The sequence below is a fragment of the Pomacea canaliculata genome, linkage group LG4 (assembly GCF_003073045.1).
Source record: "Pomacea canaliculata isolate SZHN2017 linkage group LG4, ASM307304v1, whole genome shotgun sequence".
NCBI lineage: Eukaryota > Metazoa > Mollusca > Gastropoda > Architaenioglossa > Ampullariidae > Pomacea > Pomacea canaliculata.
This window is the reverse complement of record NC_037593.1, coordinates 241,352-265,003: the sequence shown is the minus strand read 5'-3', so window position 1 is coordinate 265,003 and position 23,652 is coordinate 241,352. Positions and strand designations below refer to the sequence as shown.

The window sequence follows — 23,652 nt, the reverse complement described above, 5'->3', positions numbered from 1 at the left end:
GACCTTCTCTATAACTATCCTGGATTCTATTTCATCTTCACAGATGGCTCTTAAGTTTCAAATAGTGGCCCTGTAGCTGCGGCAGCATTTCTGTCCTGCCAACTGCAACAGGCTTCCTCAGCCCAACTTGCGAGGAAGTCTGCTCTATCCTGCGGAACTTCATGCCATCTTGGTTGCCTTTTAGCATGTTCACTGCTCTTCAGGGAACTACTTTTTGATTATTTCACACTCCCTTTCTGCCCCCAAAGCTCTTCTTTCCTGATTTTGACCACCCTCTCATGGTCCAACCACAAAATTCAATCGGCTCTCATTCATCCCAACAAGGACATTGTTTACACCTGGGCTTCTGGCCATACTGGTATCCATGGCAATTTTCGAGTGGACCAGGCCACCAAGGTCTACATTCAGTCCCTGTGGCAACACCATTGGGACACTCTGGGTCAAAATAAATTACAAGCCATCCTTCCCTGTCTTACTGACTGCCTACCTTTGTGCTGTCTTGTGGGGTGGGAGGAGGTAGTTCTGACCAGGGCCGCCGAGAGCGAGCCCGGGCCCCGGGACAGACGATCTCTTCGGGCCCCTTGTGCTTGTAATCGTAAATTATTTTCCCAGTATATAATGTATGTTTACAATTCGAATCTCAATATCTACACTCAAACTCAACTTCTGCATGTGTAATGATTGGGTGTTCTGTCCTTAGACCTTTAAAAGAAAAAGAAAAGGAGAAGAAGAAGAAGAAAAAAAATCCACTGACCAATGCCGGGCCCCCTTGACAGCCGCGGGCCCGGGTACACCAGACCCCCTGTCCCCCCCTCTCGTCAGGCCTGGTTCTGACAAGACTATGTTTAGAACACACCTTTGCCACGCAATTGCACCTTTTATGAGGCGAATCACCACCAGTTTGTGGTGTCAAGGAAATTTTAGTGTGGTGCATGTTTAATCACTTGTCCTGAAGTCCAGGGTATCCGACAGCAAGTTTTTTTACAAAAGCTTCTTTGTTTTTATTAAGTCCGTCCCATCGGCAGCTAGTTTGTTTTTTTTCACATTTTGAAGAAGGATAGGGCTCTACTATAAGATTCAAGCTTTTTATGCTCTGATAGTTTTTGGTTTTGGGTTTTGATTTCCTGGTGGCCTTTTGGGCCACAACCCTTTTTAAAAAAATTTTTTTTAATACACTTTACTCACTTTACATTGTTCTTGCTTCTTGTGTTGGCTTTTATTGATTTTGTGGTTATATCACTTGGGGGGACTTTCCCCTAAACTTTTTGAAATAAGTTTACTTTATATCACTGTGATTTACCATAAAACACCCAACCAACCTTAAGTAATGTGTGACTGTATACAGTCTTTCGAAAACTAAATCTTTATGCATATTTGTCTTATGCCCTGATACATTCCTTAAAATATAGTCTCATATATTTTATTAAATTTCTTTTTTTATTTTGTTTTATGCATACCTGCATAAAGTACAGGTAGATTGCAGTCTTGTAGATTTTATTCTATTAAATTGTTGTAGGCATACCTGCGTGAAGGTGTGGCCTTGCAGCATCTGGGTCAACATGGTGATGCACTTGCAGCATTTGCTGCAGGCTTGGTTCAGGAACCAGCTAATGCGCATCTTTTGGCTGGTCTCAAAGACACTGCCCTCAAATCTCCTCTCAAAGGTATCTTTGGACATGCTGAATACTATGCATAGTCTTGTTCAATTTATTTACTTGTTCACGTGCAAAAGTAATATGAGAGGACAAACCTAAAAGTTGCTACATCTTTAACTTGCAGATGGAACAAAAAGAAGGTAGACTATAAGCCATCTTTATTGCAGTTTTATGTAAAACATATTCATTGCAGTTTTATATGTAAACTATTTTCATTGACATTTTAGATGAGTAGGAAAGTTATTGAAGGTGATAGTGAAAGTGTGAAGACTGACAAATGATGGATATTATTGACACTTTTTTGGTAAGGGTTAGGGTTAAGGTTATGGGTTGTGAATATTTACTTCACTTAAAATTTTTCCACACTTCTTCACTTCAGATATATGGACTCTTGACATAGTACATAATTTTGTCTTGTTTTACTGGTTTGTTTCAGATAAATTTCAGGCCACATTTCAACAACTGGAAAAACTGCGACTGGTGCGTTCTCCTTTTGTGCTCATGGCGGTGGTGGGGCAGGAGCTGCTGGCGGCGTGCCACTACAGTGCTGCAGTGTCCGTGCTGGAGGCTGCACTACAGGTGGGAACATGCAGCCTCAAGCTACGCGGCTCTGTGTTTTCTGCCTTGGCAAGTGCTCACTGGGGCCTGGGTGCCCTTGACAAGGCCTTGTACTATATGCAACAGGATCTGGCTGTCACCAAGTCGCTGGGTGAGTGAAGTCTCTAAAATATTGTGACCTTTGGGAAACATTAAGAACATGAAACAGATGAAGGATAATTTCTATTATGCTTCTACACTTGAATTAATTCTCCAAACTGTAGAAATAGGACAGTCGCTTGTGCACATTGTGTATGTGATTTTATATTGGTATACTGATATATTGTGTATGCTGGCATACTGATGTGCAGGAGACCAGGATGGAGAGTGCCGAGCATATGGAAATCTGGGATCCGCTTTCTTTACCAAGGGGCAGTACAAAGAATCTCTAACCCATCATCGTTTCCAACTGGTGCTGGCGATGAGGCTCCGACAGCGTCAGACAGCAGGTTCTGCTCTCAGCAGTCTTGGTCATGTGTACACTGCCATCGGGGATTACCCAAATGCACTTGCTAGCCACAAGCAGTGTGTTCTGTTGCTCAAACAAGGAGGTGACAAAATTAGTGAAGCAAGGGAGATTGGTAATGTTGGTGCTGTTTACCTGGCCATGGGAAACTTTAATAGTGCAGTGGAGTGTCATCAAGAACATCTAAAGATAGCACGTGCACTCAAGTCCCCTGTAGAGGAGGCACGTGCCCTCAGTAACCTGGGAAGTGCCTATCATTATAAGCGTGACTACATGAAGGCCATGGCATACCACAAAGAGGTGTTAAAAATCGCAGAACAACGTCATGACAGAATGCTTGAAGCACGGGCCTATGCAGGACTTGGTCATGCAGCCAGGTGTGCCAGTCTCCTGCACCAAGCTCAGTTCTACCATGAAAAGCAGCTGGACAATGCTCTTCAGACCAAAGACAGAGTGGCAGAGGGCCGTGCATGTGCTAACTTGGGTATTATATATCACCAGTTAGGTGAATATGATGCAGCACTTAAACTCCATAAAAAAAATCTGGAAATTGCTAGATCATTGGCAGACAAAGCTAGCCAAGGACGTGCTTATGGCAATATGGGAAATGCCTACAGTTCCCTTGGCAAGCATGAGCAGGCTGTTAGGTGGCACAAGCAAGCACTGACAGTCTCCACAGAAGTGGGCGACTTCCAATCCCAGGGGTCAACTCATGGCAATCTGGCTGTGGCGTATCAGTCCTTAGGAATGTATGAAAGTGCCTTGCAACACTATGTCTCTCACTTAAACGTTGCTCGTGAGTTAAAAGATCTCCCAAGTGAAGCACGGGCCTTGTGTAATCTTGGAAACTTCCATTGTGCTCGAGGAGACTTCCCTAGTGCTGTGTCTCTCTATGAACAGTTTCTTGTCCTGTCTCGTGAGCTGCGAGATGCAGAGTCAGAGAGCAAGGCATGCTTTAACCTTGGCTATGTACATTTCAATATGGGAAACTTCACAGAATCTGAGCGATATTATGAACAAGACCTTGCTATGGCTCGAAAACGAAGAGACCGTCTAGCCCTTGCTCGAGCCTACTGCAACTTGGGACTTGCTCAGAAGTCACTTGGGAAATTAGAAGAATCTTTGGAATGTCAAAAGAAGTGCCTTCGTTTGATGGAGACATTAAAGATCACAGCTGGCAAGTTTCGAGCTCTTGGTAATATTGGGGATCTGATGCTGAAGGTAAATACACAGTGGTCTTTCATCATCTATTTGTTGACATGATGTCCTTTAAATGAATTTTTGAAGGAAACTTGGCGAAATTCTACGTGATGTGGGTTTCATGAGTACTTGAGTTTCATAAAAGTATCCTATATAGGGACCATACAGCATTTAATATTCACCATTTAAAATTTACTGGTATCTAAATACCTGAGATTTTAGTGGCGAATAATCTTTCAGAGATTCATAACCTGTTGGGGACATCATGTCAAGCAGGTGTACCAAATTATGTACACCTCAAAGATATCCCTATCATCATCTGTGTCTTGGCATTTGGCAGACACTAAAAACTTGCTCAGCTTCCTTGCTGTCCAACTCACCTATTTCCATTCCTGTTTCTGACTTAGCTAAAAAGTTGGGTATTGTATTTGACTACACTCTGTCCTGGCATATCCCATAATATCAAGTCATGCTATTATTATCTCAGACACTTTATCCAGATCTGAAAATATCATCCTACTGATGCTGCCACTATCTCCCTTGTCCTACTTGTCTTGGCTCTACCGTCAATATTTTCCTGTGCATTTTCCTGTCTCATTTTCCATAAGATGCCAATCTCCTCCTTACTGCACTCCACTGGCTCCCAGTTTTTAACTCGTAGGAGTCTCTTCATAGACCATTGTTCTAAAGGCCGCATGAGCTGTAAGATTGCTGCATAAGACAGTCTTATGAAGGATTTTTTGGTGTCCATTTCTACAGGTAGACTCAGGGATGTAACTGCGAATATCTCTGAAGGAATCATGTTCCTGCAGCTAGCTTTCTTGGCATGTCCTAGTTGCTTGTTTCTTGGCAGTAATTAAAAATTTTCTAGATCTAGTCACTGCCTGTCGAAAATGGCAAGTCAAAGATCAGAGGTTTCACATGGATTCTTATTGCATATAGCACTTACGCATATTCAACACTTTTCTGTGTTTTGAGATTTCTTATAGATTATCCCACATATTTTTTTTTTGACATAAAAACTGGATTTGGGGCAAGATTTGCGGTGATAGGACCCAGCTTGCTGTGGTAGCCTATTTTACGACAACCTTTTTTTTCAATCCATTTACTTCCTTTCCTGGATATCAAACTGTGGCAAAAGCAAATTCAGTTACAACAAGAATTCTATTAAATTTATGAACATTTAAAAAGAAAAACTTCAGTTGTACCTAACTCTTTTTTTTTTTTTTTTTTTTTTTACTTTTTTTGTGTGGAAAATTATAAAAATATATACATCCAGAGAGCAAAGCCTGTGCTGAAGGGGCATGACTCAGATGAGTTTAACATATTTAATATAAATTTAATTCTCTGTTAATTGCTCAGCCCCCACCTAACCTATCCAGTTCACACATCCTCTTGTTCTCCTCACTCCTCTTCAGATCCCCTCAGGCTTTGCATTCCTTGAGCCAGACTTCCTACATTTTGTCTGCATTCCTTTCCTATCTCTGTTACTCTTTCCTGGAAAGAACTGCTACTCCACTGAAAACCTCTCTCCTCCTTCAAAATGACTCTTAAAACTTATCTTTCCTTCTCCCATGGTGTGTCTATGTATATGTATGCTTGTGCATGTGTTCATGAGTTCTTTCATGTGCACATTGTAGCAAAAATGGGCACTTTATAAATACCTTATTATTCTTATCATTAACACCAGGGATGCCCAACTTCGGCCCGCGGGCCATATCCGGCCCGCGACGAGGTCCCATCTGGCCCGCGAAACTTCTGCCCACAGTGCAGGAAATCGGCATGTTAGTAATATTTAAAAAAAAAAAACTAAAAAAGGGAAGAAGAAGTATTTATCCCTACGCAGGGGAGTCTCTCAATCTTTTTTTCGATGGACGAACATTTCGATTTAGTTCTCCGACTTTGTGTCTCTACTATGCTGTCGGACATTCAGAAGTTGGTTTCGGGTAAACAACTTCAAATATCCCACTAATTAGTATATAATTAATGGTAAGTACAACTTGTTTCTAATAAAAATGGTATCTGCTCTATTTTTTTTTTCTTTTTTATATTTTTGCGGTGAAGCGGCCCGTCACACGCATGTCGGAAATGTATTTGGCCCCCAGGCCGAAAAAGGTTGGGCATCACTGATTAACACCAACTTCACTTACGTTGTCGATAACTCTTGCAGATGGGAGATATGGCTGGGGCTGTCAGGGTTTACAACCAGCAGCTTGTTTTGGCACAGCAAGCAGAGGACCAGGATCTGATGGCAAGTTCCCTTGGAGCTTTGGGTAATGCCCACCGACTGCTTGGGCAGCATGACAAGGCTCTGTCCTGCCACACCCAAGAGCTGACTTTGCGGCAGGAAAAGGCTGACCTCCAGGGAGAATGTCGGGCTCATGGCCATCTGGGAAACGTTCACACCTCCATGGGAAACTACCACAGTGCTCTCAAGTATTACCAGGAAATGCTGGACAGGAGTCGTGATATTGGCTCACATAAGCTGGAAGGTCAAGCCTGTGGGAATCTGGGTATCACAAGAATGAACATGGGGCAGCTGGAAGAGGCCATCGGTTTCTTTGAGCAGCAGCTTGCTATGCTTGAGCAGCAGACAGGACCTGCTACGCTTCAGGATAAAGTTCGTGCTTTCAGCAACCTTGGGGACTGTTATGAGGCTCTGGGAGACTTTGAGGAGGCAGTCAAGTGGCATGAACAGTGCCTTATACTAGCACAGCAGCTTGGTAGCTTGGCAGACCAAGACAAAGCCTACCGTGGCCTTGGCAATGCCCATAAGGCTGTGGGCAATCTTCAACAGGCTTTGGTTTGCTTTGAAAAGCGTCTCTATGTGGCTCACCAGCTCAGTAGTTGTGCAGCCAAGGCATCGGCATATGGTGAGCTTGGCTGTCTGCACAGTCTTCTAGGCAACTTTGAGCAGGCCGTCTCTTGCCTTGAGCAGCAGCTAGGGATTGCACGAGAGATGGGGGACAAAGAGTGTGAAGGAGATGCCGCTTGTGGTCTTGGTGGAGTGTATCAGCAGATGTGCGAGTATGAAACTGCCCTCAAGTATCACGGCATGGACCTGCACATTGCGGAGGTCATTACCAGTAAAGTCAGACAATGTGAGTGTGCCTATTCTGTATTATGCTGGCATTTTTTCACTCTTTTGACAGCAAGAAATAACTTATAGTGTGCATTACATTTGCTTCACTAAGAGTGGTTAACTAAGTATAGTCACAGTGTGTGCTATTGTACTGGCAATTCATTTATTTGACTCATTTGAAACTTGAGAATTTTAAAACTCAGTTTTAACAATTGGCTACAAGAGATTGTCCCTCATGTCAATACCCAGAGACACAAATTGCAAGCACTTATTTATATACTCATTGATATGAATCTATTATCAGTACTCAGATGACCTACAAAGCACTTCTTTGTTCTTCTATGCTTTAGTTATAGTTCTGTTAGTTTCTTGGGCTTAAAATATTTTCAATTTTATTGAGTGGATCCAGTGTTTTGGGTATGCTTGTTGATCGTAATTAAAATCTTCTTTGTTTCTGGCATATCTATGTTCCCTATACAACTTTAGCTTTACATTTGACATCATTACTTTAATTAACAACAGTAATTGTGTTGTAAAACTGGCAACAGGCTACTTTTGAGCAGAGAGAACATGACGGGTATATAAAGATCCCTTAAATTTGTGATCCTGGTTGTGCTGCAGGTCGGGCATATGGAAACCTCGGCCTGTCCCATGAATCTTTGGGAAACTACAAGGAAGCAGTGAAGCATCAAGAACAGCATCTGAGCATTGCGGCAGAAATGAATGACCGGGTAGCCAAGACACTTGCTTACAGCAGTCTTGGTGAGTAGCAAGGTCATGAGGGTGCTCCTTTCTTTCCTCATTGCTCTTGACCTTGCATTTCATTTACCTGCATTGTCATTTGTGATGGAATTCCACTCCTGGCTAGTTGTTGCCCCATTTCTACCTTCACATTCTGCATCAAATGTATATTGTATATTGAGATCATGTTGACGTTACACAATATTGACTGACAGGATAAACATGAATAGAATAACTCATAAATAGTGCATGAATAGAAAAACTGAGAAAAGGTATTGTTTCCATTAAACAGTACATTTCAAATGCAGCAGCAGTGGTTTTTTTTTTGTTAAAATGACCTTTGACTTCTGTAAGGAGAGTAATCACAGCTATTATGTTGCTGTGTAGTGGTCACATTTATCATTTAAATTTTAAATGATAAATGTGACCACTCTGTCATTGTCTTTGGACAGAAGAAAATTCTACACACTTTACATTTGCATTCATCAGCTGACATTTTGCATCCTGCTTTGTGGCTCTTACCTTAATACTTGTGCAGAGTAGGTACACCAGGCCCTCGTTCGTATTTCTGTACTTGTGTAGAAAAGGGTCATCAGGCCTCATTTTGTGGCTTTGTGCAGGACGAGTACACCAAGCCCTGGGCCACCACACTCAAGCTGTGCAGTACCTGCAGCAGGGACTGACCATTGCAGAACAGTTGCGGCGAAGGGAGGATGAGGCCAAAATTCGCCATCGTCTTGGCCTTGCACTGTGGGGCAGTGGCAATCTTGAGGAATGTCAGAAACAGATGAACACAGCGGCAGACTTATTTGAGACCATCCGTCGCGAGTCACAGTGCTCATCAGAATACAAGTTATCCCTCTTTGATCTACAGACTGCATGCTACCAAGCTCTTCAAGTAATCACAGATTTTGTGTAGTTTGATGTATAAATTCTCTGTTAGTTTGATTTTCTACTATGTGCACAGTGGCTTCTTGCATGTACTGTGCTCAGTTTTACCATGTAAACCATTGTGCAGTCTGCACAACTAGCTATTATCTGCATAACTATACTGGAAAGAAGACTACTGTAGAACCTAGTTATATTTATTTAGTCATTATATTCACATTTACACTTAAGTGGGCCAAATGTTTGTTTAGTTTGTTCCTTGTTGCTCCTCTGAGAAGCATAGGGCCGCAACAGCACCTTGCCAACAGACCCAGTTTTGGGAAGCCCCCTTCAGCTGGGCCCAGGTGGTTCTGATGTCCTTTGCCTCGCTCTCTACTGTTCTTTTCCAAGTCTGGGGCAAATGTACTGACAATTAATCTGGAAAGGCATTAAAAGCCTTTGATGAATCAAGAAGACGTATTTTAGGTTAAAGAACCTCCCAACAGACATAATCTTTAAAATATTTGACACAAAAATAAAGCATATTCTTCTGTATGGATCTGAGATTAGGGGATGGAAGCAAAACAATGATGTAGAGAAAGCTCAAATAAATTGATATTAAACATTGGTAGGGATGTTAAAATAAAAATGATGTATTTGTAGCTGAACACAGGTACCCAAACCAATGTTACAACATGTTATGTTTACAAGATGGTTTTACGTTCTCTGTATGAGATCCTGAACAGCCTCAGGCACATGTTCTCGAATGACTGGATTCTCCTTTCCATCTTGGCAAGTAGAGTCCACGTGTCACATACGTAGTGCAGGAGGGGCACTACCAGGGATTTGTACAGCTTGTACTTGGTAGTGAACCTTATCTTATGGCTATGTCAGATCCTATTTAGCCTAGTCATTGCCACTGTTGCTGTTGTGATCCTGCTGAGGATATCTGGCATGGAGCTGCCGTCGTTGGAGAGGGTGGCTCCCAAGTATTTGAAGCTGCTGATCTCTTCTTACCCCATTCATAGAGATCTCTGCTTTGCTGCTGCCATTGACCATAACTTTCCTCTTTTCAGTTATGGTCTACATTCCACGTGCATTTGAAGTGCATTTCAGTCAGTTGGTTGTGCCTTGCAGTTCTTTGTTAGTACCTGCTAACAGGTCTATGTCATCTGTAAATTGGTCTTCCGCCAGTTGAGATGGGAGTATGATGGTCATGGAGAGCTTTGAGCATGATGTTCTGCAAGAAGATAGGGGACATCCTTCACATACACCTACTGTGGTGCAAAAGTAAGCTCCAAGTTGGTTATCCAGCAGTACTGCACTTGTTGAGGTATTACATGGCCATTGGTGACTAGAATGAGGCCTTCTTTGATGTTCTACCATATATAAGGAAAGAAGAGAGCCAAGTGACTAGAGAACTGGCACTTGAAACATAAGGCTCCTTATCTCCATTTCTCCTTATCTCTATATCACATTATCTCTCTGGTGCAGAGTACTTTCCGGTACCTCATAGTCAATGCAGCAATTGAATGCAAAATGACTTTAAAAAGGTTGGGGAAGTCCAGGACAGTGAGGGAGAGGAGATATTCCTTCACAAAGAAGTGGATAAGTGTGGTCTGCTGACAACTCAGCTGTGTAGTCTCTTATCACAACACACCACAGTGACTAAGTGTAGTCTCCTGAGGACTGAGATGTGTGGTCTTGTTCACCTCACTTCCTCTATGATTGGAAGTTCATGGCACTTCCTTTACTTCTTTTTATTTTTTTTATTTTGTTTTTACTCTGGTTACAGTGCATTAAAATGCCAGCAGAGGAGGTGGTATTTTTCTTGCTAATGTTAATTAAAAATCTGTACTTATGTTTTAGCGTGTTTTGGTGACTCTTGGTCGTCCTGACGAGGCACTGGTTGTTGCTGAGCGAGCATGCACCCGAGCCTTCATAGACTTGCTGCTGGAGCGACAGGCTGGCTCAGCAGGTCTCTTTAATGGCACCACCATGGATCTGTCCCCCATCACCATTGACCAGATGACTGCCACAGTGGCCAAACAGAAAGCTTTGGTATTGTGTTTCTCTGTGGCAGCTGGCAGTCTCTACACTTGGCTTCTTAGTCCCAAGAAGGGTAAGTCAGTGTATCTGGACAATAATATTTTGTTGTACTTTTTGTCACTGTAGAACACTTTGTCTTAGTTTGGGTCTTTTTTAAAACATAAAAAGGGCTGTAGGTGGAGACTTTGTGTTGTGGATATGTCCTTATTCTACTATTATAGTTTGATTAACAGAGGAGATGTCTTAATTCCATGATTATAGCTTCATGAATAGATAAAGAATACCAGTGATAATATGATCATCAATTTACCTTCCAGGACTTGTGAAGTTCCATGAGCTCAGTCTCTGGGAGCTGGAAAATGACACAGATGGTGTTGACACGCAGTCACTTCTGAGTGTGTCATCTACTTCCTTGCTTGACCACTGTGTGGGTCAAGTGAGAGAATCCATGGGCATAGAGACTCACATCGCTACTACCAGCAGTGGCCACCGGTCAGTAGTTATGGAACAAACACAGACCACCAGTAGTGGTGTGGGAACGTGAGATTTGCGAGATCTGTGTACAGTTTGGTTATTCTTTGGTAGAGTTTCCATGGTGATTGATTCATTCATTCTCTCATGCCCTGTGCTAGTCATTGGGTGATTACATTAGCACAATGGTCAATGAGGCTGGCAAATCCTGCATAGTGTTTCACAGACCGTTGAGACTGCAATAACTGCTGCTCTGGTATTGATAAGGATTACCTTCAGTATTACCAAATGATCGTCACACCATATTATTAAAGGTTCATCCACTGTCAGTAATGTATTACCAATCCACTTTTGGATAGCAGCAGACTAGTAATGTCCACAAAGCCTTGACCAAAACAGTTTGCATTGATATCATGTCATCCATTCAGCAGTTTCTGTGTGATGCCCTTTCTTTTGCATGTTGAGTTTCTCTTGTTTTGCTGAAACTGTTTTGCAATATATCTCGAAGATTCATTCTCCTCATCTGCTGTTGTAGGTCAGGTCGCATTCAGAATCTACAGGATGTAAGTGATGCTGAAAGTGATGCCAACAGTGAAGTGTTTCAACAGCAGCTGGAAGAGCTGGGTGGCCGACTGAATGCAGAAAGTGACCGCACAGGGTTCTTGGCCATGATCAACCGTGCTCACACATTCAACAGTAGTGCTGTTAGCCTGGGCTCTGTGCTTAGTCTTCCTAGCTCCTCACTGGGCTTGTCACTGACACCACAGCGCCAAGCCAGCTTCAAGGCAAGTACCTCAATTCTTGTCTAACTTCAGTTAATTGACACCTGCGCTTTTAGAAAGTAAGACAAATTCTTCGGATATGATACTGCAGTACTCTGGTACAGCACAGTGTCGGCAATGAGTATCGGAAAATAGCACTTGTTCAAATATTGTTGATGAGTATTATCATATAGCTGTTTGAATGTATTGGGGTTAAAACAAAAGCTCATTCAGACCTTTTTTAAAAAACTATTATTAAACCAAGCCTAAAAAAAGTAGGAAATAGAAACATTTCCAAGCTCATTTTTCTTGTTACATTTTCAACAGTTTAGAAATTTGCAAAAATGTCTTTGCAGAAGTGTGGCGGGCGGTCTCCTTTGTCCACGTTGTATCAGTGCCTCATGGCACCCATGGAAGAGGCAATAGCACAGCAGGCGGAGTGTCAGGAAGAGCCTCAGGACTTGGTGCTGGTGCTCCAGGGGGATCTCTACCTCATCCCATTCCTGATGCTGCGTGCAGAACAAGCACAGCGCTACCTGTTCGAACGCTTCAACTTAATCATTGTCCCCTCCATCTCTGCACTTAACAACACAGAAAAGGTGAGAGTGAAAGGGACTGAGAAGGACATGACTCACATTTGCCACTTAGCACATCACAAGATGACCATAACATTGTGGACTAATCAAATCTCTTTTTGACTTTTTTCTTAAAGGGATGGGGTCTAGCGTATTTCCTTCAACCTTGTTTTAATAGATCTGATCGATGGTCACTCAGGGCTTTCTTTAGTCAGGTATGATCTGTATCAACACTTAGATTATCAGTGAGAGAAGGTAGATGATAATACCTGAAGAAAAATCTTCATATTTAAGAAATGTTAGTCATAATTTTATACTTACAGCTGGACAGTCATGGTCGCCCGTTGATTGCATCGTCTGGAGCGCTTGTTGTTGGCAATCCTCAGTTGACGCCCAGCATCTGCCAGCACTGGCATCTGAAGGAGATTCCTGGAGCAGAATATGAGGCTCGTATACTGGGAGAGCTGCTCTCTTGCCGTCCACTTATTGGCTCAGAGGCTACAAAAGGAGCTGTGTTGCATCAAGTAGAACAGGTACATGAAATCCACTGCACACTTAACGGTCAGGTACAAATATTGCTGTGATGTTATTTTATGGAGATCTTTGTAGAATTATTTATCAAAGCAGTTTGTTAGTTCGGTTTACCCTTCTTGGATTTTTTTTAAAACAAGGCACCTTTCTGTTGCAGGTAGAGGTAATTCACTTTGCTACGCACATTTCATGGAAACTGTCATCTATAGTTCTTTCCCCCGGAGAGTTTGCTGCATCAACGTCTGCCCAGCATTTTCCTGTCATTGATTCTGATGACAGTGCCAGCGATGTGAGCCCCTTAGGTGGGCCTTCATTGTCCGAATACCTCTTGACAGCTGCTGACATTTTGAACTTGCGACTTCATGCCAAACTGGTGGTGCTTAATTCTGGCTACACAGATGACAGAGCAGGCCGTGTCAACACTGACGGAGTTGTCGGACTCACACGGGCCCTTCTGTCTGCTGGAGCACAGTGTGTGCTCTTTTCATTGTGGCCTGTGCCGGATGCCGCTTCCAAGCTCTTGATGAGGACATTGTACAGCGCATTGCAGGAAGGACAGTGCATTACACAGGTCAGTAGTCAATTGTCATTTGGATAGTGGCATAGCTGTTTGTGGACTATGTTTGGTTGATAAAGTTATCAAATCTGAAAACTATTCATGGGTAGAGTTGCGAAACCTAAATTGATAGTGCTGAAGGTAATTGCCATGCTGAGCGGCTGAATGAAATCCAGATCTGTGGCTGCAAATGACAATCCTGCTATTTCAAGTCACATTTCAAAAACATCTGGTATGGCCCATCGCCAAGTGATGGCTTTGCCATGACGCTACAGAACACCTCAGCCAGCTGTCCAAAGGTGCAAGGTGTGTCCGACACACATTACACCACCCACTTTCTGGAACCAAACAGCATCACCCATGAGACAGATGTACAAAAGAGTATTGTGAATGTGACCTTATATGAAGATTCTTGTTGTGATCTCAAAGAGGACATAGGGAAAGGCACCTTGACAGAACACTCTTCCTTGCTGATATCTGCTAGCTGCGATGATCATTCACTAAAAATCAACAAAACTTACAACAACAAAAAATTTACATCGAATGGCATTGTTAAAAGCAATTTTTGACATCTGGTAACATTGACAGTTGTACCTTGGACTTAGTGTGATTTTGAAAATGTAGTTTAATAATAATAATTGAAGTTGTAAAGCACATTTCCCGCAATTTTTATATAAACTCAGTTACTGCGCACAAAAGACTACAAACTGAAGTCAACCATACAATAAACACAAGAACCAGCAAACAGAGATCACCAATGAGCATGGCAACAACAAACAGTCTGGGAAGAACCAATCGAGGAGTGGGGAGAACAGAACTCTCTGCCAACTGCAATCATCATTCAGTAAAAATCAACTAAACTGGTGTATTTTTTTAAGACATTGAGTGCTATAGCATTTCATGACGTGCTTTTAGACAGTGAGCACTGTACTATTGCTAAAAGCAGTGCTTGATGTAAGCGGCCCGGTGGCGCAACGGTTAGCGCCTGTCACCAATACAGTGAAGGTTGGCTGCCCTGAGTTCATTTCTCGTCTTGGGCATGCTGTTCTTTCTCTGCATGTGGCATCTGTTTACAGGGCTGGCTGCCCTCCGCCAAGGACAGTCCCAAGCCCGGCTGAAAAAGGAGGAGGGTTGGGCGTGGGGCCAGCACCCCCACCCCGTAAAAACAAATCCTTGCTACCAAAACATCGACAACAGTTAAGACTGTCGTCGATGGCCTATGCCCCAGGAGGCGCGAAGGGCCTAAAAAAAAAAAAGTGCTTGATGTGTTTTCATCACAGTTTCACCTACTCAGATATCCCTGCTACTTTGAATCTTTTTTTAACTGCAGCCGTGTAAATGCTCTTTTTCAGGTTTTCTGGTGGCAAACTTATTAGATATATTACAAATAGAATACACATTTAAAAGAATAGCAGTTGTTCCTTATTCTCTTGTTTTTAGTGGGTCTTCACTCTGTGCTTCTCACTCTCAGATAATGTTTCTTAACTTTTCACTTATGTATCATTTAAAGTTTTAAAATATTTTGCATGTGGTTTATTTGTGGTACAATGTGGTACAAGGACTGTGTTTGTGTGTGTTTCTTATGCAGGCACTATCAAAAGCTGTGAAAACTGTGCAAAGCACCAAACAGTTTTCCCACCCTGCCAACTGGGGGGGATGGGTGGTGGTGGGTCAGGACGTGCGACTGGCCAGCAAAGTGGCCTTGATGAGCCACTCACTGGGTCTCATCTTACAGACAGCAGGCATGTGCAGAGAAATATTGCGAGTTCTTCTTCACCTGGTATGCTTACCTTGTTACATTTCACAGCTGCCATTATACAGTAACATTATACAGAATGTTGTAATGACATTATAACAGTAGACAGTAAGATTATAAATATTGTAATATACAAGATACAAGGTACAAGACATCTTTATTGTCTATGGTCACAAGAGACATAGAAATTTTTCTTTGTTGGAAGCTCCACAAAAAAAAACCAAACAAAAAAAAACACACCTATAAATACAGCCTGGTCAGTGGATCTATGTAAGACCTTAAATTGTTGTAGCTGGCATAACAGCAGACCGTAACATTATACAGAATGTTGTAATAACATCATAACAGTAGACAGTAAGATTATACAAAATGTTATAATAACAGTATACAGTAAAATTATAAATGTAATATAACAGGGTTCCCAGTCACTTAATCCCCAGACACTTCATCCCCAGACACTTCATCCCCAACGCTTAATCCTTAAAATTAAATTTTAACTATAAAAATTATGAAGCCGGCGAAAAATTTAATTGAAATTCAAGTAATTATCTTCATATAAACATCACAATAAGTTTTACAATTAAAATAAATATTGAAATACATTAATAATATTTAAATCATGCTATTAACTTCAACGTCATTTGAACATCTACAACATTAGTTAAAGTATTTTAATTGTAAAAGGGTTAAAGTGCTCCCTAATGAAATAAATGGTCTCCACCCCTGGGAAAAAATATACTATAAAAATGTTTTTAGCTTGTTGTGATTAATTTGTTAAATGGAGAATATAGATAAAAAACCAGAACTACAAAGACTTCATAGTATGTTGTGATTAATTTGATAAAAAGAAAATATTGATAAAATGACCCTTCTTTCCATTTTCTTCCTGGTCCAGAAAAAATAATTCTACATTTTTGCTCGAAAATCATGGAAAAAAAAAAATCTCCTATTTGAAACTTTTCTGGATGAAAATGCTATTTTTAGATGGAAAAGTCACTTCAGCGTATCCAGCAGGGAGCACGCAACCCTATGTACACCACAGTGCAGAGTGTAGAAAACAAAGTGGGAGCTGTGCCAGGCTGGAAGGAACTGCTTCAAGCAGTTGGCTTCCGGTTTGAACCAGCAACTGCTGGTCTGCCGCCAGCAGTCTTTTTCCCACAGTCTGATCCTGGAGATCGTTTGGCTCAGGCCAGTGGCAGTTTACAGGCGTTACTTGGTGAGTGCTTACAACAGTCTCATTATCCCATCTTTTTATTTGTGTATAGTGTTTAGCCTTAATAGTTGGGGTAAATTACCATGCCAGGGCATAATCGTCAGACCAAAAAACAAATTGCTTTTATAGCATAATTAAAAGACTGAAATGTCGGTGGCAATCTTTGGCTGTATTCAAAGGAATTTAAAATTTTTATTTTCTCAAGGGAAGGAACTGTTGCATTCACAAGAAGAATAACAATAACAACCAACTTTATTAGTCCCAATGGGCAATTTAAATGGGAGGTGTGCTCTGTTTCCAATATATATTTATATAAAAAAAAAAATCATTCCCATGCACACCTACACATCACACGCACACACACCGCTGACAGTTCATCTGTGATTGAGTAGCTGGACTGCTGATGGCACAAAAGATTTAAGTTGCCTATTGCTTTTGCATGTTGGATCATGCAGTTCAACATGTTTTAGTTTGCTCATGTCTTTGTGTGTAGGTTTACCACCTAGCTCTTTGACAGCCTTGTCCAAATTTGTCACCAGCTGTGATGTTGGAGAAGCACTGATTCAGGGGGTATGTAGTTTGTAGATAATGTCCTCCACTGCCATTCGATGCAGATTATCAAGGATTAATGATGATAATAAATGCGTACTCACATTCATAAGGAGCATGCTCTTAACACTTAAGAACAAGACACGGGCAACATACGAGGGACAGAAGAACAAACAACATATGAACAATGGAAGAATATCCAAAAGTACCAATAATGAATAAACAAATACAGAAAATACAAAGAGGAACCAAGCAACAAGGGCTGAAAGCATCCAATTTTGCAAACAGAAGTAGGGAAGGTGCAATAAGGGGTGAAAGCGGTGACAAAGGACTAGCATTGTGTGGACTGTTATTAGGAGTAATGTTTACAGAAGAGGTGTTTTCAGTGCACGTGTAAAGGATTCAATAGTTGGTAGGTGGTGGGTATGGAAAGCGAGAGAGTTCCTTTGTTTCACCGCACAATAACTAAACATCCTGTGGCCATATGTTGTTGTTGTGGTGACAGGAAGAGTAAGGAGACGATCATCAGACGAGGAGCGGAGTTGTGTAGCTGGGATGTAAGGGAAGAGCAGTTCAGAGCAATAATCAGGGCAGGTGTCAGCAAAGACATTACAACACAGCATGGACAGTTTGTACTCAATGCGAGAACAGATGGGTAGTGTAGAAAACAGAAGAGTGACATGGTATTTAATTATGCAATCAGCATTAAGCATCATGGCAATGGACTTAATATCTCTGACCATGTCATGATTTATGAATCAGTTTTCCTCTTGAATTATTTTGGCACAATTACCTCAAATTGCTTCTATACCCTATGTAATGTTTTAGTGTATATGTCTTGACTGTGTCGGATGTTACACCATGCCGTGATACCTGCTAGAGACATTCAATGCTTATTTATCTATTGCATCAGGCCATGACACCTGTTAGAATCATTCATTATTTACCTATTAGACCAGGACATGACACCTCCTAGAGATGTAAACAATGTATCAAATACTGGCTTAGGCTTGTTAGTATGCCAGAAGATGGATTACCATGTAAAAGTTACAATATGCTGTTACATATGGAAGAGTTAGGTAAGTGCAATTGGGCACACCACGTGAAGGATTTGCTATGTGTAAATGATTTTGGACTTATGGTTACAACAAGGTGTAGGGAGTGTTAATATATTTATAAGTACATTCCGACAACGATTGAAAGACTGTTTTGTCCAGGGCTGGCACTCCGACTTGGAGAACAGTTCTCGACTAGAAGTGTACGCATCATATAAAAGTTACCTCCAACCTGAAAGATACATTGACCTTCACCAACTGAAATGTTTTAAACTAGCTTATATCCACTTCAGATTTGGGATATCCAATATAACAACACATAAGCTACGATACAGAAGTGATGTGGCCCCACGTGACGTGGCATGTCCCCTGTACAAAGAAGAAATAGAAGATGAAGCACATGTACTCTTTTTTTTGTAAAGCTTATACTTATATCAGAACACAAGTCCCAGTACTGCAAGGTGTGTGCCCTACAGACCCAAACAATGTGTCACGGGTTATAGGAGATGCGGCTGAGGAAACCATCAAATAGCTTTCCCGCTATCTGTGTAGAGTTTTTAAATTGCGCGATGCTAGTTTGATGTTTAATGACCCAATGTAATCTTGGAATATGGATGACCCCTTGATTTGAGCCCAATGGCTGAGGTCAATAAAAAGTCAAAGTGCAAAGTGTACACTTTGTCATGATGCAGCATGCTGTGGGTTGCACCACCTTGTCACATGATTTTCATTAACATGGGAATAAATAATACATGGCAGTGTGTATTTCAATTGGGAAACGTTACACCCTGAGACATTACATTCCTTTTGATGCTGTTTTCACCTCTGAATGAGGCTGCAATATGGTCATGCAGATACGTGAAATCCTCAGCAAGCTGTCAGCTAAAGAAGCAGGCATTGATATGGTCTTCAGCGTCCAGCTGTGGCATGTTTCTGGTTGTCACGAGTTTCTGGCTTCACTGGGTAAGTAAGAGAGCTGTCAATAAGGATGGCTTATGCTCATTAGGATTATGTTAGAAGAGGACAGTGCTCTGTTGTTAAGTGGTAATGGTTTGTTTCGATCATGAGTTTGTGGGCAAACTTGGTAGTAGATTGTCTAGGGCAAGGGACAAATGCATGATTCCTAAACAATGTTTATTTTTGAGTATCATCAAACTTTCAGAATAAGTAGGTACACTGAGATGGGTAACATTAAACAAGATTTAGTTTATTACTTTGGCATCTTTATTCTTTGAATTAGTATTATGGGTCGAAGAGCACTTTGTCATAGCCCTGTCAAAAACTGCTGAACAGGGTACTTCGCTTAAGTGACAATGACATTTAATAAAAGATGGCAAATTGATCAGTGCTGTCACTGACAGCATGTACTCGTGTGTGAATATTTGTGGGTATGTATGTTTGGGGGATATTCTGAGCTTCCAACACTTCTGAGCACTGTGGGAGGTTGTGGATGTACTCATATCTGTGATATGATTTGAATATCTAAGGACTGGACTTGGTCGCTGTTGGTTCTGACAATGTAACTCTACGACTGAGCAAGCAAGCTGTACGACGACATCTACAGTTTGCCCTGCAAGCATTGGTGTCTGTCTTCAGTGAGTTTTCTTCTTACATCATACTGTATATTATAGCTTTCATGTTGTTACTAGCATTTTGTGACTGTCCTCACTAGCACAACCATGCCAAGTGACATGATGTTTGAATTGCTGGTCACACATGAGGAATATAAACAGTTGAGTCTATGTTCATTCACTTTCATAATTTTGTGCCTTCGTGTTTGGACTGTATTTTTGCTAGTTCTGCATTCGATTGTATGTTTCCTCAGATACCCATGATGCCCCACACCTCCTGTCCCTGGACAACTCCTCCTCCATGGAATCCTTGTCCTCCTGCCACAGTGCTTCTTCGCCATCCACACCTTCTCTCAGCAGCCCTACGCCAACGTCTCTTTCCCACTATGCACGAGGAAAACGTTCTATTTTCAACCCAGCAGAGATGGAGAGAATGCGGAATTTTCGCCGTCAGGATTCTTTCAAGCAGGTATAACAATCTTGTGGCAATAAACAACTAAAAACTATAGGATGAAGGTGCAAATCTTATTTCTCTCCAGGTGATCTATATGTGCACTGAGTCATGGAAAAACATAGGAAGGTTTTAAAATTTCTTTAAACATTATGTGAACAGCTGGCAATGTAGAAACATTTCTACTTTTTATACATGTATATACTTGTGTATGTGATGTTCGAGTACTTAAAGTCTCTGTCCATCTTTATCTTCTGTTGTTTGCTGTGTTCTCAGGGAGGTTCATGGGACGGACAAGAATCATCGTCACCAACCTCACTAACTAGGTCACCTGTCCAGATGGATCCAGCAATGTGCCTGTCACACCAGAATCGCATCCGTTCACTCTATGGCAGCAGCTCCACCTGTGACAGCCCTTCTTCAGACACACGGCCATCGTCTCTACCTTCACCCTTTCAGGACAGCACAGGTGATGCAGACAGCATCCAGTCGTGCGATGGACCTGAGTCTCAGCCAGTAGCACGTTGCAGCATTCACGAGTCTGGAGTAACTAAGTCCGTCAAGTTTGCTGAGCAGCTTGTTCGAGAACAAGTGTTTGATCCAGCAAGCCCTAAGAGTAACAGTGGCAGTGATTCAGAGGGAGCGCGTGAAGCAGGCAGAAAAGCCTCCCAGCTCCATCACCATTTTGAACAGCATGCTCAGCACAGACGTGCCATGGCCCAATGCACTTCTAAAGTTTCAAATGAACTCTTGCTTGCCAGCAGATCTGTCAATGCTAGCACACATGTGACACTTTCAGAGAGAAAAGAAGAGGCAGAACAGAAAGCTGGTAAAAAGACCTCAGAATCTCCAGGTTTGTGGCCAGATGGGAAAATTGACCCTGAGGACATTGTGCAGAAAGTGCTGGCAGATGTGGCCAGTCAGCAGGCTGAAGTGGAACGACTCCAGCAGCAGAGTGCTGCACTTTCCTTTGAACGCGCCTTCAAGATGCGAGCTGAGAGTAACAAAAGCAGTCAGCCTTTCTTAAACTCACTCTCTGGTAGTTCTCATCTTGTTACTGCTGCTTCACCTCGAACAGTTCCTGCTTGTGAAGACCAGAAAAGCAGCAATACAATGGCAGAAAAGTCCCTTCGGAAGACAGTAGATAGAGAATCTCAGTTACCTCCCCCATATCCGTCTCCCCCTTCATACAATAAACAGTGTGTTTCATCTTCCCTGCCACCCCAGACATTGATGCCCACAGAGACCAGAAGTCAGGTGGGAGGAGGTGCACATCCTCGTGTGACTACTGTGCATCCAGGTTGTCAGACGGGAGAAAACAGCATATCTTCCGATAATAGCGAAGGTGCTGACAGCAACGTGCAGTCTTCTGTGTCAAGTGGATACCACTCTGAGAGTAGTCACAATGCTCAGCAGGTCACCTCGGACATTGTGACTCACCCGCACACAGATCGTGGGCTGTTCACCAAGGATTTTGTGAATCAGAGTTCAGCCGGGGCGTTCCCTCAGTCTTTGTCAACTTCTTCATCCTCATTTGAATCGCTGTCCTCATTTCGTCCCTATCATCCTTCTACCCCTTTGGTTTACACAAATGCACTCCACAATCGGCCAGAAAGCTCAAACAGTTTAAGTTCCCAATATTCAACCTCATCCTCAAATCGTTCTGTAATTTACAGGCCTCTTGGTGATGGTCGGATAGGCAGTATAGGAAGACAAAAACAAGACTTTAATCCTTTTTTGCAGCCTAAACACAAGTCACCAACAGCTATTTCAGGTTTGTTTGATGGCTCCTTTCTCCCACAGAATTCTAAATATAAAGGTGGCAATTCAGACTTAGAAGAAAGCAAATCTCTCAGCGAAAGTTTTGAAGATGAAAGTAGTAAAAGTGATGAATCATCAGAACTGGGTACCAACACCAGTTATTCTGAGCAGATTCGTCAAAGTTGGCATCGTCATGCTAACCTGAGCAGCAGAATGAAATCTAGATCTGTGGCTGCAAATGACAATGCTGCTATTTCAAAAACATCTGTGCATGCCCCAACGCCAGGTGATGGCTTTGCCATGACGTTAAAGAACACTTCAGCCAGCTGTCCAAAGGTGCAAGGTGTGTCCGACACACATTACACCACCCACTTTCCTGAACCAAAGAGCATCATCACCCATGAGACAGATGTACAAAAGAGTATTGTGAATGTGACCTTATATGAAGATTTTGAATCTGATTCTGGTTGTGACTTCAAAGATGGCATAGAGAAGAAAACCACTTTGACAGGTTACCCTCATTCGATGTCTGCTGACAGCAATAATCATTCAGTAAAAACAAACAAAACTGGTGTTCTCTTTCTAGATAGTGAACACCGTATTATTGCCAAAAGCAATGTTTTACAGTCATCAAAATGTTGATAAATGCGGATTTGGTGCCTGATGCTAAACTGGTTTAATGCATCAGTTGACAGGAATGTTCATGTTTAGATCCTGTTGTAGCTTTCAGAGTGGCTTCCTGGGTCAGGAACTTGTATTACTGGACTGCTGGCAGACGATTTTTCCAGTTAACTACTAAAACGAGGCAGGTGTGAACAAAGTTTCCGGTTTAGCCACATTCGTTGTTAAGGCTCGCCAAGACTAACAGCAGAGAACTTTGCAAGAGGCTTAACATTGGTTATGGCAGCCAGCCAGCAATCCACCTCTACAGGTCTGTGCTGGGACTGCCTTATATGTTGGGGGGACCATACTTGATTTTTCTTGAAGATAGGGTAGCAGCTGGAGTCCGTTGAACTCTGCCCTGCTTCTTGCAACTCATACATCATCTGGTACACAGGGGAGAACTTATGGGCAGCCAGCCTACAGGCAGAATGTAGGTTTCTCATGCATTTCATGAAGGGTAGTAAGTGTAGACTGCCACCCAACTCGGCAGAAGCAGTTTTACAGCTGTAAAGTTCAGTTAACTGTGAGTTGGGAAATAATCCCCAAAAGTAAAATTTATGGGTAGAATACTATATCGTTTAGAGGAAGAAAATGCGACAGGCTGAAACATCAATACCATGTGAATACTGCTTTGAATCTGATATGCTTTAGTAGAAACCTGCACCATCTGCTGCAGTCTCAGATTTTCTGAGACTCCAGTTGGTGGTGCTCAGGAAGGCACACAAAGTTCAAGAACATGTTTTGGTTTTTGCACATGCCAAACAAGGCATCTGGTAATTTTTGTGTATGAAATGGATGAATTATTATGCCCTACTAACCGGGGAGAATGAATGTTGTAAGTTTTGCACATAAATTATACAGGGGAAAGTATTGAGTATTAATGGGTTATATTAAATACTCATGTTGTCATGTCAAATGTACCTTTGTGGCTGTGCAGATTAAAATGCCCTATAGCACCAGCTACTAATAAATGCCAAGCATTTCCAAAGTTATCTTGAAGCAGTGTTGCCCTTTTTTTAAAAAAAAAAATATGCAAGTCTGATCCAGAATAAGACGGGTCACTTAAGCTTTGAACTAGTAAC

The 23,652-nt window shown here is 42.0% G+C and overlaps 1 protein-coding gene across 3 annotated transcripts in view; it reads left to right on the top strand.

The window, feature by feature from the left end:
• LOC112561017 (tetratricopeptide repeat protein 28-like) overlaps positions 1-23,562 on the top strand; it is a 35,079-nt gene extending 11,517 nt beyond the window's left edge. For all 3 annotated transcript variants that reach the window (XM_025233139.1, XM_025233141.1, XM_025233140.1), the window contains 19 exons: positions 1,517-1,664; positions 2,092-2,364; positions 2,564-3,939; positions 6,089-7,019; positions 7,622-7,762; positions 8,362-8,639; positions 10,478-10,730; positions 10,975-11,149; positions 11,664-11,913; positions 12,246-12,488; positions 12,788-12,997; positions 13,153-13,566; positions 15,140-15,331; positions 16,292-16,523; positions 17,014-17,090; positions 18,979-19,087; positions 19,612-19,719; positions 19,950-20,164; positions 20,423-23,562. In XM_025233139.1, coding sequence (XP_025088924.1) covers positions 1,517-1,664; positions 2,092-2,364; positions 2,564-3,939; positions 6,089-7,019; positions 7,622-7,762; positions 8,362-8,639; positions 10,478-10,730; positions 10,975-11,149; positions 11,664-11,913; positions 12,246-12,488; positions 12,788-12,997; positions 13,153-13,566; positions 15,140-15,331; positions 16,292-16,523; positions 17,014-17,090; positions 18,979-19,087; positions 19,612-19,719; positions 19,950-20,164; positions 20,423-22,549 — 7,752 coding nt within the window. In that variant the 3' untranslated portion in view covers positions 22,550-23,562. The remainder of the gene's footprint in view (positions 1-1,516; positions 1,665-2,091; positions 2,365-2,563; positions 3,940-6,088; positions 7,020-7,621; positions 7,763-8,361; positions 8,640-10,477; positions 10,731-10,974; positions 11,150-11,663; positions 11,914-12,245; positions 12,489-12,787; positions 12,998-13,152; positions 13,567-15,139; positions 15,332-16,291; positions 16,524-17,013; positions 17,091-18,978; positions 19,088-19,611; positions 19,720-19,949; positions 20,165-20,422) is intronic.
• Positions 23,563-23,652: the final 90 nt, after the last annotated feature.